Here is an 18,877-nt window from a genome sequence, read left to right as displayed (position 1 = left end):
TAAGAAAAGCTGTTTTAATTTCTATATAAAACATTGTGTGTTTTACACATACAAAAACGTATAAAAGCATAATAAATGAACATAATGGAATATTTTAGAGCAAATTACAAAATAATAACATACATAAGGCATTTTATTGTAAGACATGTCTGTAATTAAGGAATTTTCTATTAATACATCAGTTACATTTAAACATACTTTTGCCATGGTAAAATAAGACATTAGAGTTCCAAAAAAGGTGAAGAAGATTTTGTTTAATACTAAAACATGAGGGCATCAATAAACTTAACATTAATGATACGTTTTGATGTTTTTTTATACACTACTGGACACATATTAACTGAAAATACACGATTTGATGTATACTATACACTCGTGAACACGTGTTCTGAAAATAAAGTATGAATAAACATGTGTACCTTGATTTCCTACCAGAAAACAATGAGACCAAAAGTGTCTCTCTTTTATTGTATAAAAACCATTATAACAAAATAGATAAATAATAATAGCAATATGTAAACAATAACTTTAAAGCAATGTCTTATAGGAAGTGTTTAGTTTTCCTCAAAATTCAAAGTATCACTGAAAAACTTTAGGAAGACAAGTTTATGTCTCCAAAATTTAATTTAATTTATATTGATACAAGATTTACTTGTAACACATTAAAGAGACTTTTTTATAGGTGTCATTCAAAGCTTTTTGAGGAAAACAACAATTTCATGATATCGCCTCAAGATAACAAATATATGTATTATATTTTACATGACGTTTCGAATGATACGTATTTGTATTACAAACATTAGTTCCATAAAGTCAAGTATAATACACAATGATCACCGCCTTTTAATGTGTTAAACAGTTTGTTAAGATCATTACCAACTCATTTGCCATTTACAGTTTCAGTTCCAGATTGGAAAGCTCTTGTGACTCTCATAGCTTTTATGACTTTCTCTTTAATCGACGATATCCTTTTAACAACAATTTTATTTGTTGGATCTATGTCAAGATTGGATGTGTCGGTGACAATTTTAGCTTTAATAAGACCACTCATGATTGCGTCAGTAATTGGTATCCTTTCACGTGTCACGTTATTCACGTACACGCCTTCCTCCGCGTCTAATAGACCTCTATTCATGGCATCATGGAATGACACTTTGGCTTTTTGTTTTTGATCTACTACAGAAGTTACAGCATATGTTTTAGTTTCTTCAACACCATCCTCCTGTTCTTCTCCATGGAATTCTGCTTTTATAAGACCACTTTGTATAGCGTCGCTTATTGACATTTCACCAGATTCTGTCTTATATGTAGTATTTTCTTGGTTCAATATGCCTGAAAAAAATAGTGTTATAGGATTTCTTTTAAAATCGTTGCAAATATTCAAGAAAAAAAGGATAATGAGTGTTTTATGAGCATTTAACAGTATGCCATAAAACACTGTAGTTCACCACACTCCAAATGTTTACATTTATTTATTTTATTACATGCTTGGGATAGAGAAGCGTCTTATATCAGAATATTTTTCTTTACACATTATCCATCTTTCTATTTTAGACGTTTGACAAAATAAAACATAACGCCTGACTGAATACACCAAACCGTTGTACATATACATAAAATACTTCAAACCTTTTTTGTAAGCTCTTTTCACGGAAATTTCCTCATCTGTTGCTGGATCTATAACGCCATGAATAGTGTATGGCCTCGTTTCCACTAATGTTTTGATTGTTATAATACCATAGGATGATTTCTCTTCTCGAATCTTCTTCTGAGATTTAAACTCTACAATGATATCTCCATCCGCCATTGCTTTCTGTAGTGATGATGTTTCTCCCGTAGTGATATCAATGTAAAGACCTGCAATAATAACATCATCTGTCATTACAGCTACTCAAAATATTACAACTTTGTCAGGTTGACTTCCATTTGATATAAAATATTTATTGCAAAATAAGAAAAGATCAATGAAATAAAAAGTAAATAAGAGAAACCAAGAAATTGCATGGATATTTGTTGTTCCTCGTTGTCGACAAGCGTCTCTGGTAAAAATGCTTTCTTGCAGTATTTTGTACATCTTAACCAAAGATGTTTGCAAGTCCGAAGGAAAAATTAGAAGAATGCAACCTCCTTTTCATGTTTCAATTTTTCAACAAGGTCACTCATCTCCAATTCTGATTCTTCGGGAAAAAATCCCATAAACTTTACCAAAGCTATTGTTATAGCTGCATTTGACATCCTTACCTGCAGCTTGATCAATTATTCCCGCCAAAACTGCTTCTTGAAGACTAATATCCTCAAGCGTTTTCGGATGAAGAACGCTTTTAATGATGAAAGTATGACTGACTTCTTCCATGGAGCTCGTCACTTGATCAGTTGTCGTCTGCTGACGTTTTCTTATTTCCGTTAGATCAGAAGACGCTGACCAGTCGTCGTCAACATCTATAGAAGCGGCTGTTGATAACAAATGTCGGTCTCTCAGCGCCGAATCACTAGTACCATCGTTGTCGTCAAGTCCCTGATGATGAAAATGAAATCATTTACATTCTCAGATTTTTATAACACTAAATAGACATGGTGTCATATGTTGCCCTGGTGATGTGCTGGCATGTTTAACTATGCGTGTGCATCAATTATAGTATGTATATGCTTTTTCTGAAATTCATCCATTAATATTCAATAGTTTAGCTAGTGTTAAAAAGAAAATTTACAAAAATGTACTGGCTTCTAACAATATAAATTTATCTTTATGTTCATACACTTCATTATGTAATTTCTCGTACGATAATTCCAAATAAATATAAACATTAAGTTAACCAATCACTAACTTCTTTCTTCAGTTTTGACATTGCGTCTGACACAGTGCTGTCAGTTTTTTCAACAGTTGTTGATGACATTGTTTCCTCTACGACACCGTCTGATAACTTTGTTTTTGGCGTCTCGTAAAGCGTCAGTGCTGCTTCCGCCTTATAAGTTTTCCCGCCATCTTTAGGTACCGTAAGATTTGTATCCCAAAACCTATCAACATAAATTGACATAAAACTGGAATAAAGTCATAAAATAAGATCAAGTACATTTTGATTACTTCCTTTGTCAAATGCACACGTATATGTCCAACAGACATCCAGTCGTACCATTTAGCTGTACCAGTAAGTTTGTCAAAGAATTGGAGATGATAGGAGATAGTGCGGGAATTCTGGGAGTAGATAGTACCTCAAATGTTCAAATTTGCTATCCATCAATGGTAAAAGATTTATTATATGACAGTAAAAGAAATAAGATTTTATCCACAATGTTATGCAAACAATATTAAGGTAGGCCTAAAGCCTATGGTTCCAAATTAATAATTAAACATATTCAACTCTTACATAAGTGTCGAAACTAACGACTTGGCCTTTACATATCTTATAACGTCAAAGAACAGCGCACGTATACTAGAAATTATAATATAAAAACATACCTAACAAAATGTGCAGTAGATTTATATTTTAACTGGTCCCATCTGTCACACACTAGAATATACCTTGGCTGCATAAGAACTTCAACGACAACCTTGTACGTTTCCCAGTATGTCCAAAACTCCTAAAATATTCATCAACATATAAAGATGTTACATTTTACAGCCAAGATATCAAATTTTATACTAAGAAATGCAACCCTTTCTCGCTAAATGACATTGTGTTCTCGTTCAGATATTGTGATTTTCTCCATTCACACAGTCATGATGCCTTTTTATAATAATGATTAAGGCGGGAGAAAGTATTTCACTTCCGTTTTTTGTTGGGCTTTCATGTACATATTAATATGCCAAGTAAAGCTACTGTAAAACATTTATAATCCCTCACAAAGTGTTCCAACCATGGAGTACTTTATCTCTTTATTTTTGTGCACATAATTACAAGGGAAGTTATTACAATAACAGTTAAGCTGAAACAGTTATGGGGATAGATGAGATCAGAAAAAAATGTTTTCAATGATATAAGTAGGAAAGCGCGACTTTTGGACTGAAATTCCGACAGAGATATAACTTAATTGGCCGAACAGTGATAACCAAATAGTGTGTTTAATGAATACCTGATAGTGATTAAACATGTCTTCCAACATTCTGACCTGAATCACAACTTCTCCGGATGTACCATTAGCTAAAATATATACATGTATATTATAATGTTGTAGCTATATTGTGTAACGTTACATTGTTATAATAGGCATTTTGAAAGTATATATGGTACCAGTCATAGACAGGTTATATGGTCTTCTATAAACGGAAATAAGATTATATAACCGGAGTCACTAGGCAAAGGTCAAATTGTAAACAGCCGTGTGTACATGGTCATATAATATGTCAAAAAAGAGATATAAATGATGTTCGAGACTACAAGTGTGCAATTACTTTTACCAAATGATCAATTATCAATAGAAAGACATAAATGCAAACAGGATGTGGTTTTTTCTTAACAAAGATGAAACAAAATTCTTTTTTTTTTCCCCAAAAACTAAAATATAAATGGTAAACTTAAATAACAATAGCCAATTAAACGATCCAGGACTTCCGGGGGCTAAATGTCTCAACTTCATATGCCATGGAAAATACGTACATGTATGAAGTGAACTTTTTAACAATAAATATAATAGCAAAATATTACTTTTAAGCACAAATATTACTTTTTAGCACAATTTGTTTTAATATTAACCTATCAGAGAATGTCCACAAAATATTACAAACCTTAAATGTGTTACTGGTCACGTGGTCACTCACACTGTGTTGTATGTAATAACTTGAGAGAGTGAAATAAGCCTGTTTTAAATATGAAAGACTTACATGATGGTTTTCCGTCTTTTGCTTCTTCAAGTATTGTTCGCAATCTTGAGATTCGCTCTTGTAAATCCTCGAACCCCTCGTAACCTTCCCAATTCTTCTCGAGAGTAGACTGGATTGTTTTGATAATTCTCATTAGGTCATCTCTATTTGATTTTGGCATGCTTTGGATTGATTTTATCTGGTTTATATAAAACGAATATGTGATTACATGAATGTGATTAAACTCTTTTGTAAAAATGTGAAAATATTGTTATTTGTCCTACAATTTACACTATTTCATGTATATTAAGTTTCTTTGTACGAAAACGACACTAATTATGCAATATATACTCGAATTATATACTATATACACGTGTATAACAATTCATTTACATAAAATGATTTTAGTTATATAAATGTATAGCAAATAACAAAGTCGGTATCATATTAATAACCCGTTGGACCTAGTTCATCATCTAAAATAAGGTTTCATATAGCTTGCATGGATTTATATCATTTTAATCAAGTGAGGTGACAGGTCTTCACACAAACGCGGAAGAGTGGGTGTTGTATACAAAAAATTGGAACTTCTCAAACACCCTAAAAGATAAAGATGGGAAAAACAATGCACCAACACAAAGGTCGTTGTTTAGTTTGTAAAATGTTACCAAGGCCCCTGGGAAACAAATGGAAAAATTATAGTCGTCCACCAAACTTTACATTTAGCATGGTTACCTGGTTTAAGGTTTGATAGAAAGTAACTAAAAAGAGGTAAATTGAAAGTAACCAAAAAAGATAAATTGAACAAAATTTGAGAAATTTAAACTACAGCCTCTCAAAAATTATCAAAATTATATACCTTGTCCTTTTTGCAATGTAAAAGAAAATATAAGACAAAACTACATTATTATGGTGATAATTTTGGGATAATTTTTGCTAAATTATACATGTATAGAATAATTAAAAATATAATTATTAAGACAATAACAATATTTGGTATCTGAATGAGATTTATCAGTATATATGTACAATTACAAGTTAAAAGCATTTAATATTTTGAGTACCTCTTCAGGTGTCCAGTCACGAAATATCGTCTGCAAAAATGCTATCATCTGATAACCAAGTCTCTTGGTGCTGGTTGTCCATAGACTTAATAACTGAATACGCAGTCTATATATAGATGAAATAAATAAGAAGAGGTAAATAAAATACAGACCATTAATTATAATCTACATAAAAAATGTAGCAAATATGAATTTCATATAAAACATGTTTTTGCATCGTCAGAAAAAGTATCACCATAGTTTTTTCTCCAACAATTTAAGAATTTATGAAAAAGCCCAAAAATGACACAGTTACTATATAACAGAAAACAAATCGTCATAAATCGATTGTAAAACAACAATCACTTAACTATATACAGAACTATATTTATTTTTTACGCGGAATAATCTTACCTTAGTGCTGCGTCTATGGCGTCACCACTTGGACCATTAATTAGCAGAATCACTGCTGGAACCATGGCAACCTGGTCTGCGGCATTCTTCACTCGCCATTTGCTAGTGTCTGAGTTGTCAACCAATGTTAATGTATCTCCTTCTTTGAATTCGATCTGAAAAAAACATGAATACATTGCTGACTGTCTGTTGAATGACTTTGTTAACTCGTATTTATTTTAGCAACAATTCCATACTTTTTCATGCGATTATTGAAAAAGAAATAGAAGCAATGTAATATATAGCTTGACTGAGAGATGATATAAAGACGCTCACTTTATTTCTGATGGACACGGGAAATCATTTGAGTCCATTGTGAACAACGCAGCTCCAATTTGTACGGTAAAGGGTATTAAAGGACTTTTGATGAACTCAAGTATATACATGTACATATGTACATTTGTAATATTGGTTAACACGATTTTTAAAGATTTTATGGCATAAACAAGGCGTCCGGCGAGGGTTATATTGCAAGTTACCGTTTATATACGGAGTTATAACCAGTCAAGAACCTTTATGTCGAATTTAGAAAACTGCAAACTTTCTTTTTTCAAGATAAAAATGAAATTATTTCATGAATTAACAACAGCCATGTAAATAATTATACAAACGTCACAATTGCAACGTTACAAACGTGCAATATTATAAATACTATGATAATATTGTAGAATTACCTCGTTAGTTTTATAAGACGTTAATGCTAAAACTGGGCACGGCTCCTTGATGGGTGATGTCCTCTTATGTACAGGAACTATATCTCGTGCGCGCGTGAACAAACTGTCCACTTTACTCTGCCATCTAAGATAGGCGAGAAGAGTGTCCTGAAAGTAGGTCAAAATAAAAAAAAAAATTACCGAGAAAATCAGACATAATAATTATATTTTTTCTTAGGTGTTTTTGTGATTGCGTTTTATTAACTTAGTTTTTTTCTTCCTTTTTTGTTACAAAAAACAGTGCATGCATGTGATTAAAAAAGTGATCAATAAATACATGTATAAATAGTGAGTGATACGGAATATATCTCACTGACAGAAGTTTCATTACATACATATTTACATTGTCAGAAATAAAGATTACCCTCATCTCATTATTAATGGCGGAGACATCAGCACTGTCACCATCTAATCTCTGTTTCGAAAATGTTAGATGCATGCTAGACATTATTGTGTTCATCCAATAATCTACTTCTTCTACGTCATGGAAAAACTGAAAAGAAAAAACGGTTTAAAATTATATTGCATGTACAAAATAAATCAGTAGCGCCCTTTTTCACACGAAATGCATTCTGGTGATTTAATTTCATGTAAATTCATATATCGATTATTAATAACTGTAAAGTGATTAGTAAGTTAGGAAACTACAAATATCTTATGCCTTAGTGGTATCTCATATTCTTGTTTTTGTTTGTCGCACTTCTTTTAGTTTAGTTTAAACATATTTTATTCATAATCATACACAGTACATAATATACAATCATTCAATATATACAATGATGAAATGGATTAGAACGAAAGATATAAAATCTTATATAGTTCTTCTCCGACTCTATTTTGAATTAACAACAAAGTGATGGCATCAATCTACTTAGACAATGTGTATGAATTCATATACATACATTAGATATACATATGTTAGAGAAAAAAAACCTTAAGGATACATACATATTCAGACATATATAATATATTGGGGGAATAAGTTGTAACTATAACGTTATCCTAGCACATTAAGAACTGACTTGCTTTGGCTGGTTCTGGAGAATACAAATTTAATGGTAAAAAAACCGACTGTGATAATGAGTACAAGGTGTTTCAATAAATCATGTTTCGAACCTCTTACTGAGTTTGATATATTTATGAACTGCAGAAAATATAATCTCATTTGCTTCAATTGATTTGGATTCCGTTCCGAACGAGATGATCTCTAATGAAGGAGCTATAATATTTGATACTGTATTAAACAGAATACGTCTTATGTTATCAAACCTTTGACATTCATAAAAATAGTGGTAGGTTGACTCAATTTCACCACACTGACAAAGGGGCGATTGAACAATATTCTTTAAAAATAATGTTGATTGAGAGAGCTGCAATTTCTCCGGAGTCGCGTGTGAAGTATATGATATTTCCTGTCACCGTAATAGAATAAAGAATTGCTTTTGCTACTTCCTTGATTTAGGAGAGACTTAAAGTTGTTTAACGAGTTTGCATTTCTTACATTGAGTGGTAACTCATTCCATTCTTTTAATGTTGAAGGAACAAAAGAATTAGCGTATAGAGAAGTTCTTGTAGGTATAATTTTGAGATTTGTTGAGTTACGAAGATTATACTGACTTGTTTCACCTACTGTATTAGGAACAAGATTACACAGATATTCAGGAGAAATCCCATTTACCATCTTAAAGAACTTCTTTTATTTCATTTTTTCGCTCGCCTCGTTTAATGTAACAACATTAAGGTATTATTACATGTGATATGATCACTTCTTTATTTTTTCTGAGAAAAATGTGCATCGTTCGCTCGTATAAAATTACGACATTAAAATCCCCATACCTCGTGATATGCGGCAGCGTTCGCTAGATGCACGTGCGCACACTGCATAACTTCATCCATCCATCTCCATGACTGTCGAACCCCGCTTACACAGTTCTAGAATATATAATATGCGACAATTTATGTAAAATTTAATATGGGTCTGAAATATATACGACGACGTTATTGTCAAAATCTTTTAATGTTTCAAAAGACACTAAAATAAATGTTTCATCAGTGAGATTGTTTGGTTAATTTGATGAAATTATTTCTGATGTACTCGTATAGTGCTAGTGAATTGTACTGATAATATGTTCACAAAAAGGTTTATTTGATACAGCTAGCAAAACATTTCTCTACTGTATGTTTTTAAACTCTCGCCAATTTTTCATACACTGTACTTATGACATCTACAGTTTTATGTGTAGCATATAAGAAATGATCAGTCCCTGCGACATGACAAACAGTACATGTCAGAAATTAGTCAAGATATTTATCTTCCATTTAAGGGGAGGTAAGTACAGTTACAAGAGTTACCTTTGTTGTTTTTGCCATGCTTTCATTACTTAGTTTAAAACACTCGGCTTTCTTTCTGTTGTTAATTGAAAGGTTAACAAGATGGACTGCCTTGTTGTCAAACTCCGTGCTCAAACCCTGGTCAAAAAAATGGATAAAACGCATTTCAGTTGGTTGTCATATAAGCATGTAAAAACGTACATTACAAAATATATGTGGTTCACAAATTAAAAAACATGATCTATTATATTTGAAAAACTGTCCTAAACGTATATAATTTGTAATTGTAATTCAGATTTGGACATTCAACCAGCATTCTGGAAAGAACAACATGCAGTAGTCTGGAAATAACAACATCATTCTGGCGACAGTAAAACATTAATTTGGCAGTAGTGAACTTAGTCTTATATGGATGGACTTTTTTCGCATGGTATTTTAACAGTTTTGCAATTTGAGTCAAAACATTAAATCAAGTTAACATAATTGTGAAATACCTTACTTTTGTAAGAATAATTTTTCTTACCTGTATCTGGTCTTCTAAATTTGCGATTCCGTTCATAACTTCAAAACAACTTGTTTTCTTATCTGCTAGAGTCTGAAACAATAAAGATCTAACCTTAAATCTAACCAAATTGTAAAACACAATGAAATGTTGCAACATACGAGTGTTTAGAATTATTTTGAATGACGTCATAGAAACTACCATGATAATATCATAATGTGTTGTTGCTTTTTTACAAAGCAGAGTTTTGGGAAAATCTGTTTTTATGTTATAAGTGACATCAGGTACATAGAACTAACACTTTTTGTCATAAGTATGAGAAAGAATAAACAAATAAACAAACAAACAGCCAACATAACAAAGAATAGCTGTTTTCTTAATATCCCTTCTAAAGACAAAATATTGTTAAGTGCACAGCTTTAATATCATCATAATCACCATACACTATAGCAGAAAACTATTAAACCTAACAATCGTTATATAATGAAATAAACATACACCATAAATCACATACTAGACAATATCTAAAACTGTTTTGATTTCAATTTATAAACAATCAACACATTGAATGTGAACATAATATATGGATAACAAAACAATTTTACAAAATGTAGAGTACTAAACAATTAAGTCACTGTATGAACATATAAAAACTTAGTAGAAGTTGACTTTTATCTCTTATCTAATCAGTTAATAGACTGTCTTCACCATCCTAAAATATGTTATATACTTTCAAGTATGTGGTTATTATAGTAATTTGAGAGTGAACTGAAAATACAATTATTTGCTTTAGAAACAATACGAAACAAATTACATTTTGTATGTTGATCAAATATGTAAAATATGTCATGTCATCACTCTAAAATATTCACCCTTAATCAGTTAACGAAAATGCCAGTAGCAAAACAATAAACTGCTTTATTAGGACCTATGTAGTAAATCATCCCTAACATAGATATATACCTATGTTATACGTCATACATACGTATCTCAATAACTTAACCTTCACGTAATGAAATATTCACCTTTGAAACGGTATTCCAAATATCCAGGTAGCATTTATATGGTTTAAACATAAATCAAGTCCTTTTAAATAAATAGTAATTATTTATACATTACGTTTAAACTGTTTTTCATCCTTGATCATTGAATATAATACAGCACGAAATTTAATACATTATGAGGTAAAACGTTACACCATGAGACTTGTAAACGTAACAACGTTTGTATTATAACGTTAACGTCTTTATAAAAAGTGACAAACGACGTTATATAAAGTATGCAAATGTCAAGGATAACTTGTAATGTCGCAATTAAGCGGATATAAATATATTTAGGATTGTACTGCACTGTATAGTGTAACGTTTATATAATTTACTGAAGTTTCCGGAAATGAAAATTTAACTCATCTTAAGTGTATGTAGTGAAGTTTAAACACATTACAAACAGGACAATTCAAATCTGAATATATCAGAGAATTTGTCAGACCAGAGAAATTTTCAAAAAACTTGAAGTGTAAACAGAATGTACATTGAGGATAAGCTACGTCAATTTGTAATGAATTGACAACAAAGCCTGTGAATTAAATGAATTGTATTTTAGAGATATTTCCTCCATAATTAAGAACTCATCAAAGTACCTATATCTTCAGCCTTATGTGCCGCCTGGCATGAAGAAGATAGGTAGTAGGTAGAAAGTACCTATCACATATTCACTGTACATCGTCAAAATTTCATGTAATAATATCATATCTAATGTATTAAGCGTTTCCATATATGTACTAAATTTGAAATAGAGGCACTTTACTAAACTGTTTATTCTAGGTTGTTTTATCCTACATTAAAAAAAAAGGTTTTTTATTACCGATATATCTACACGCAATACATCTGACCTAACGGTACCACCACAATATCACCATACAAGTGATTTATGTCTCTTTTTACATCTTACTTCTATTTAAAGGGACATGACTTCAGATTTATGTCATTATGTGTCAAAATAAAGAACATGGCGTTCAGTATATGATAATATTATCATAAACGAAAATAGATATCAGTTGCTTTATTGTGAAAACATTTTACTTGTATTTTATTAAAGCAATGAATAAGATAAAGTGAAACATTACTATCATGTCTGGTAATATGCCCGAAGCCCCTGTTTCTGACAGGCATGGAGGAAAGACCATTATTAAACATCAGAGAAGGAGAATGAAAGTTGATTATATTAGACATACCTGAACGGTTTGATATGTGCCGTATAGCGCCTGTAGTTCATCATCCGTCAATGTCTACAATATATACATACATTATCAATGTATAGTTTGTCAGTTGTAATATATTGGAAATATTACCGAGATAATTATATCTTTTTTATGATGACTGATTCATAAGACTTTCTAAAGCCATGCAGTTTTATGCTCATAATTTATAAAGCAGCTTCTTAAAACGATCGTTCAGTTACTGGAACATTTTTCTAAACAATATTATTATACACGGGTGTTCTAAATTGGTATGATATTATTAATCAACAATAATTTCAAAAAAATAAAATTAATCTTTATCTGTACCATTCATTTATAAATTTTTTAACTGTACCACCACTTTTTGATATACACGAGAATTTGTCCGACGCAATCCTCAGAGGTTACATCATTAACAATGATATATATGTTAAGAATATAAAAATAATAGAATAAGAAAATTGTAAATACATGTTTGATTTTCAGTTTTTCCATATGTTTGATATATTCTCGAAGTTTTGCTCTGTGATGTGAATGTTGAACGACCCCTTCATTAACAGACTGTTTGTTACATCCAAATCCGGTCTCCTCCAATTCATTCTACAAGTCAAAATATAAATGAGCCGCGTCACGACAAAACCAACGTAATGCGTTTGCGACCAGCATGGATCCAGACCAGCCTGCGCATTCGCGCAGTCTGATCAGGATCCATGCTGTTTGCTTACCAACTCTATTACAAGTAGAGAAACTGATAGCGAACAACATGGATCCTGATCAGACTGCGCGGATGTGCAGGCTGGTCTGGATCCATGCTGGTCGCAAACCCACTATGTTGGTTTTGTCGTGACGCGGCTCAAATTTACTTCATTACAATAGGATAGAGTGACTTCTCCAAACATTCAATCATTGTCTCAGATGGCTTGGACCCTATAAGTTAGCTGAGTAACATACAAGCTCATTGTGGAGAGATGTGGTATAACCTTTAACATGACTAACTATGCTGTGTTGGTGCGACGTAAAACCAAACAAAAATCATAAGAAAAACATTTTTGGAACTTATCATTTACAATTATGTGATATTAGAATGATAATTGAAGGTAAATTATTAGGACCTGGACAGACTGCTGTAAAGAAGTCAACATTACCCCTGGTGTTATTGGCGGGAATTCATCATAAATTCGTGTACATGTAGTGTCATTTTAGAGCATTTTAACAGAAAACCTATGAAACATAGCTATATAAAAAGCTAATAAAGAAATATATTGAGAATCAAATTGAAATTTTGTAACACATAAATGAGAATAACGAAGAACTGAATTTGTCTACAATTCTCTCCCTTCCGCACACTCGAAAATGTTGAAGAGCGGTTATCTCCCTTCCGCACACTAAGTTTATTATAAAATCAGAGTAAACGCCTGATCACTTTCACATTAATATATAAATATTGTTTATTAATAAGAGGAGAAACAAGTTATTTTGGAATAGTACTGATTGTTTTTTATCCAAAGTGATAGATACATTTTCATTAATATTAGAAATAAAGGATATCTTACTTTTTGTTCTAACAGCCAGTCCAAACATTGCTGTACCTCCAAGTCGGCCATCCTTTTCTGCAAAACAACAACAACAAATTATGGTCGAAAATAAGAAACAATTATCTATATTTATATGTTTGTTGTGTTAGGATTATGTATCAGGGGAGGCGTTCATGTCAAAATCATAATAATTTCTCCAAAGATACGAACTTAGTATAACGCTCAATCGTAGCCCAACAAATTGTGCGCTTGGGCTTTTTATTATATAGACGATGGTCACCCTAAAGACCGACACCTATGTAATATCAGTAAAGTCGGTCGATCTTGCAGTTGAAATATTGAGACTAGCTCAATCCGAGCTGAGAAAAGCTAACAGATATTACACTTTAAGTTTGAGTAAGCAATAAACTAAGGGTGTTTATAAAAGCTATCAAAATAATATAAAACTTGGCCAACACAATAATGTATAGCGACAGAGAAAAACGTCCAACCCCTTGTTTTTTGTCAGTAAAGGAAATAAGATTAGAGAAAAACACAGTTATGTCATTTAGATAGGTTAAGAAAAACAATGAACAAATGAATTACATAATACTGAACTGATTTTAATCATTAGAGACAAATAGCCTAATGTTTTAAACAAACATCCGTTAAATCAACGGCGGGTCGAATGTTATATGTCCAAAATGATAAACTACTTTAAAGCATTAAACAAACTTTTACCTCTAGCGACTTTGCTACAACGTATATATCCATTTGTAATGTTATATAAATCAAAATAGATCTGGATTTATCATATATCTGTGCAAAATATGCAACAATCCTTAAATATTGGCGATTATTGTGTTTAAATATAAATCCGGAGCTTTGCGTGGTTAAATTACATAATTTCAGCCTTGTATTTTCAATGTAATTATGCGAAATCCACAGGGGTGACCGCAGTACAGGTTGGTGAATAAAGAGAAAGAATCCTATTGAAGTGCCATACGATAAGATAAATTATATACATGGTAAATACATAACACAGACATATAATGTTTCACAGAGGGAGACACAAAGCGCATGACCCTGTATATACTGTATTATTATATATAATACCATGATATATCAGACGTTTACTGAAAGAATGATTACACTTCAAAACAAAACATGCACTGTATTATACTGTTTATATGCAATTTTGCAAAAAGGAAGTATGCGTCAATACTAATTTTTATTGGTTTTAAGTCACATTAACACTTTTATGGTAAAATGACAACTTTCTTTATTTAGTTTTAAATTAAAATTATTTTATATGTATGTAATAACAATCAGTTGTCTTAGGGAATGGAACAACATCTTCATATCTGCATGACTACATGAATAATATAAGTTAGGATAGTGCGGCAATATTATAACCATATCAAGCTGGGGATTCCCCTTCCTCCCCCCCAACACACCACCATCGCACACATTCAAACAGTTCTATATAAGAAAAGACCTCTTCACTTCTTTTTAATAAAATAAGTCAATTTGGTTTATTTACAACCGCAGCATGCGGAAATATAAGCTACTTTGTAATGCAATCAATTTTGAATTACACATATTGCTTATTTGCTTTTCGATGCCGGTGGCTGAATTATTTTTTGGTATTTTATTTGAAAGTTATAGGGCTTTGGTTTTTAATTATCTGCACGGTACAGAAACTTTAAATGCATGCTTCAGTACAACATGAACTAATAAACGTCAATATTTACATAATAATAATGTGACTGACATTTTTGTCGTTAATATATTCTTTTCATATACATGCATAATTATGAAGAAGAAAAATATTTGTGCAACAGCTAGATATTCCACGTTTAGCAGCCCGAACAATTTATTATTAATACTAAGTTCCCATTTTATTATAATACTAGCAAGCTTAATATAAATCACTTTTTTGACATTCCTCGTATGAATTTTGTTTAGTATTGTAATCTATAATTTATTCAACATACCAAACTGCAGTAATTTGAGCGCAATTCACGTTTGCATGATGAATAAGTAATGTCTTTTTAAGCATCATTTTGAGCGAAATTTTACCGATATCATTACGCCATTTATTACAGATATGCATTAAATTGCGTTAAAAGATAAACATTTTGGTTCGTTAACTTACACTTTTTCAACGGTTAAGCTAAGACTTGTAACATCATTTTAATCCACCGTTGTGTGCAAATAGCTCGACATCTATGCAAATAAAGTAATAAATAAACCCGGCTTATCAGCTGGAGATTTATTGCGCCAATGACCCCTAAGAACCCGATTAAGTTAATAAAAACTTAGCGTTATAATACTGGACACAGTGTCTCCATTTCAGGCAGAGTGTCATAATCTGTAAGTTAATGATCAGTGTCTGAGAATGTAGGGTGATTTATCTTCAAGTTATACGAAATTCATTTTGTCTACATGAACTGTTCGTTACAGTAACTGTTCTTGCTGCATATTTAATAACCTACATCCTATCTACAAGTTACTTAGTTTTGACGTTTTTAAACTTCAGTTTATTAATGAGTATTAGATTAAAGCAAAATATCGTATAATCTTATAATCATTCTTAAGGAACTCTTAAAATAACAAGTTAAGGGCCATTTTGGTTTCCCGCCAAAACAGCAGACAACAAACATGGTTTGTATTGGTCTATCTGACGCCTCGTGGCTTAAAATGTAGAAATTAAGAGTCCTTGTGAAAGCGTAAGAGCCCTTCTATTGATATCATGCATTAAATTTCAAAATTTTTACCCAAGAGAATTTTTTAACTAAAATGTTGAATAACACTTACATATTTATTGTAAAATACAATCTATTATCAGATCAAGTATAATTTAGGAATAAAGAAAAATAGTTTCAATAAAATAACTATATAAAGTTTGTAAAAGTTCATATAGAATAATCAACGCACCAATAAGTTAAGAATAAGTATTCGAGGAAAATAAAGTAAAAAATTTAAAAATTTACCCGATCAAATCCACAATTTTTAAAGGTGCAACTCCTTCAACGCGTTATCAAACACTATCAAATGTAAAAAAAGAACATCCACTTTTAAAAAATCCACATGAAATTGAAATTAATTAATATTTATCAAACACTCAACGGCAGCCTACTGCCTTTCGATCAAGACCTTAAATAATAAATCTTGTGAACTGTTCAAGATAGATTCAAAAATCGTTTTATAACCCCTCCATATGATGTACCTCATTGATAATTTTGTTTGCTACGGTTTGATGTGTTCGTAAATGTAAATAAGGTTGATTTACGAATAAGAAAAAACGCCCACGAGGGCTTATTGAGGTAACATTTACCATAAATGGTGATGTGCACTTTCACCAAATAAATAAGGATTGACTTGAGGATAGAGGAATGCAATGTGTCTCGCATGGTAAACGGTAAAAGGGACCGAGTAAGAGTACACTTTGCATATTTAGCCCCGCCTTTAAATAAAGCACGAATTTCTTATAAAGCGTTATCATCATGATTAAAATAGACTATAAATCTGTGGAAATTATCAGTGTTACTGTATGTAAGTGCATATGCTTAATCCTCCTAATAAATTTATGCATATGTCTAGAAAATGGAAACAGGCTTTAAACTTCAGGACATACAACTGTAGAATAATGGTTTTTCATTCATATGCCTAATAATTTAATCAGCAGATGAACCTATGTTAGGATATCAAGTAAGATTATTATAGGATCATCTGAATGCACTTGTACACAATGTATACTTATGTTCATTAAAGATATATGAGTAATCACATTATAAGAGGACCAAGAGATCATCTGCATGAACATATACTAGTTTTTATAGAAGATGCATGAGAGGTTAATGTAAGATGAGCAGGGAATCATCTAGATGTAAATATACATTAGTAGTGATGGAATATATATGAAGAAGGGTCATCTGGTCTTTAAGGTGTATAAACACTGTAGTTCTTAAAGAACATATGTGAGGGAAATACATATAAACATTTTTATTATGGAAAAGATATAAGGGTAACTCGTAAGATGCCCAGGGGATTATCTAGATGTACATATACTATAGTTTTCATGGAACAGAAATAAGGGGATCACGTAAGATTACAAGATCATCTGGATGTACATAAACTTTTTTTCATTACATATCAGATGTAAGGGGATCAAATAAAATGACAAAGGGATCATCTAGATGTACATATACTATAGTTTTCATTGAACAGAAATAAGGGGATCACGTAAGATGACCAGGTGACATTTAGATGTATATACTCTTTTTCATTCTGGAACATATATGAGGGGATCAAATAAATGACAAGGGGATCATCTATATGTACATAAACTCTTTTTTTTATTATGGAACAGATGTAAGGAGATCATGTAAGAATACAAAGGGAATATCTAGATGTACATATACTATAGTATTCATTGAAAATAAATAAAGGTATCACGTAAGATGATAAGGGGATCACGTAGATGACAAGGGGATCATGTAGATGTACATTTAATATAGTTTTAATTGAACAGAAAGAAAAAAGGGGCTCACTTACGATGACCAGGAGATCATATAGATGTACATACTCTTTTTCATTATGGAACATATATGAGGGGATCGCTTAAATGACAAGGGGATCATGTAGATGTACATATACTATAGACTTCATTGAACAGAAATAAAGGGATCACGTAAGATGACAATGGTATCATCTAGATGTACATATACTATAGTATTCATTGAAAAGAAATAAAGGGATCACGTAAGATGACAATGGTATCATCTAGATGTACATATACTATAGTATTCATTGAACAGAAATGAGGGGATCACGTAAGGTGACAAGGGGATCATCTAGATGTACATATACTAGAGTATTCATTGAAAAAAAATAAGGGGATCACGTAAGGTGACAAGGGGATCATCTACATGTACATATACTACCAGGAGATCATATAGATGTACATACTCTTTTTCATTATGGAACATATATGAGGGGATCGCGTAAAATTACAAGGGGATCATGTAGATGTACATATACTATAGTTTTCATTGAACAGAAATTAGGGGATCACGTAACATTACAAGGGATTATCTAGATGAACATTGACACTTTTTTCATTATGGAACAAATATAAAGAGATCACATAAAATGACCAGGGGATTATCTAGATGGAAATATACAGTAACTATAGTTTTCATTGAACAGAAATAATGAAATCACTTAAGATTACTAGAATTTATCTAGATATACATAAACTCTTTCTCATTATGGAACA

General features: G+C 31.5%; 1 protein-coding gene across 9 annotated transcripts in view; it reads right to left on the bottom strand.

The window, feature by feature from the left end:
- Window positions 1–18,877, bottom strand: part of LOC132734506 (uncharacterized) — a 53,481-nt gene continuing 34,604 nt past the window's right edge. For 5 of the 9 annotated variants that reach the window (XM_060721253.1, XM_060721257.1, XM_060721258.1 and 2 more), the window contains exons 2-18: window positions 13,633–13,689; window positions 12,551–12,679; window positions 12,074–12,127; window positions 9,862–9,933; window positions 9,360–9,476; window positions 8,844–8,939; window positions 7,372–7,500; window positions 6,969–7,115; window positions 6,256–6,410; window positions 5,863–5,968; window positions 4,820–4,997; window positions 4,072–4,139; window positions 3,458–3,579; window positions 2,826–3,015; window positions 2,242–2,515; window positions 1,630–1,857; window positions 1–1,332 (exon numbers count right to left, since the gene is read on the bottom strand). In XM_060721253.1, coding sequence (XP_060577236.1) covers window positions 881–1,332; window positions 1,630–1,857; window positions 2,242–2,515; window positions 2,826–3,015; window positions 3,458–3,579; window positions 4,072–4,139; window positions 4,820–4,997; window positions 5,863–5,968; window positions 6,256–6,410; window positions 6,969–7,115; window positions 7,372–7,500; window positions 8,844–8,939; window positions 9,360–9,476; window positions 9,862–9,933; window positions 12,074–12,127; window positions 12,551–12,679; window positions 13,633–13,689 — 2,574 coding nt within the window. In that variant the 3' untranslated portion in view covers window positions 1–880. The other 4 variants (XM_060721259.1, XM_060721255.1, XM_060721262.1 and 1 more) reach the window with 4 other exon arrangements.

Source organism: Ruditapes philippinarum, unplaced genomic scaffold (genome assembly GCF_026571515.1).
Source record: "Ruditapes philippinarum isolate M1 unplaced genomic scaffold, ASM2657151v2 ctg1601_1_1_1_1, whole genome shotgun sequence".
In the NCBI taxonomy this organism is placed as follows: Eukaryota; Metazoa; Mollusca; class Bivalvia; order Venerida; family Veneridae; genus Ruditapes; species Ruditapes philippinarum.
The sequence above is the reverse complement of the archived record's forward strand: the minus strand, read 5'-3'. Positions and strand labels throughout refer to the sequence as shown.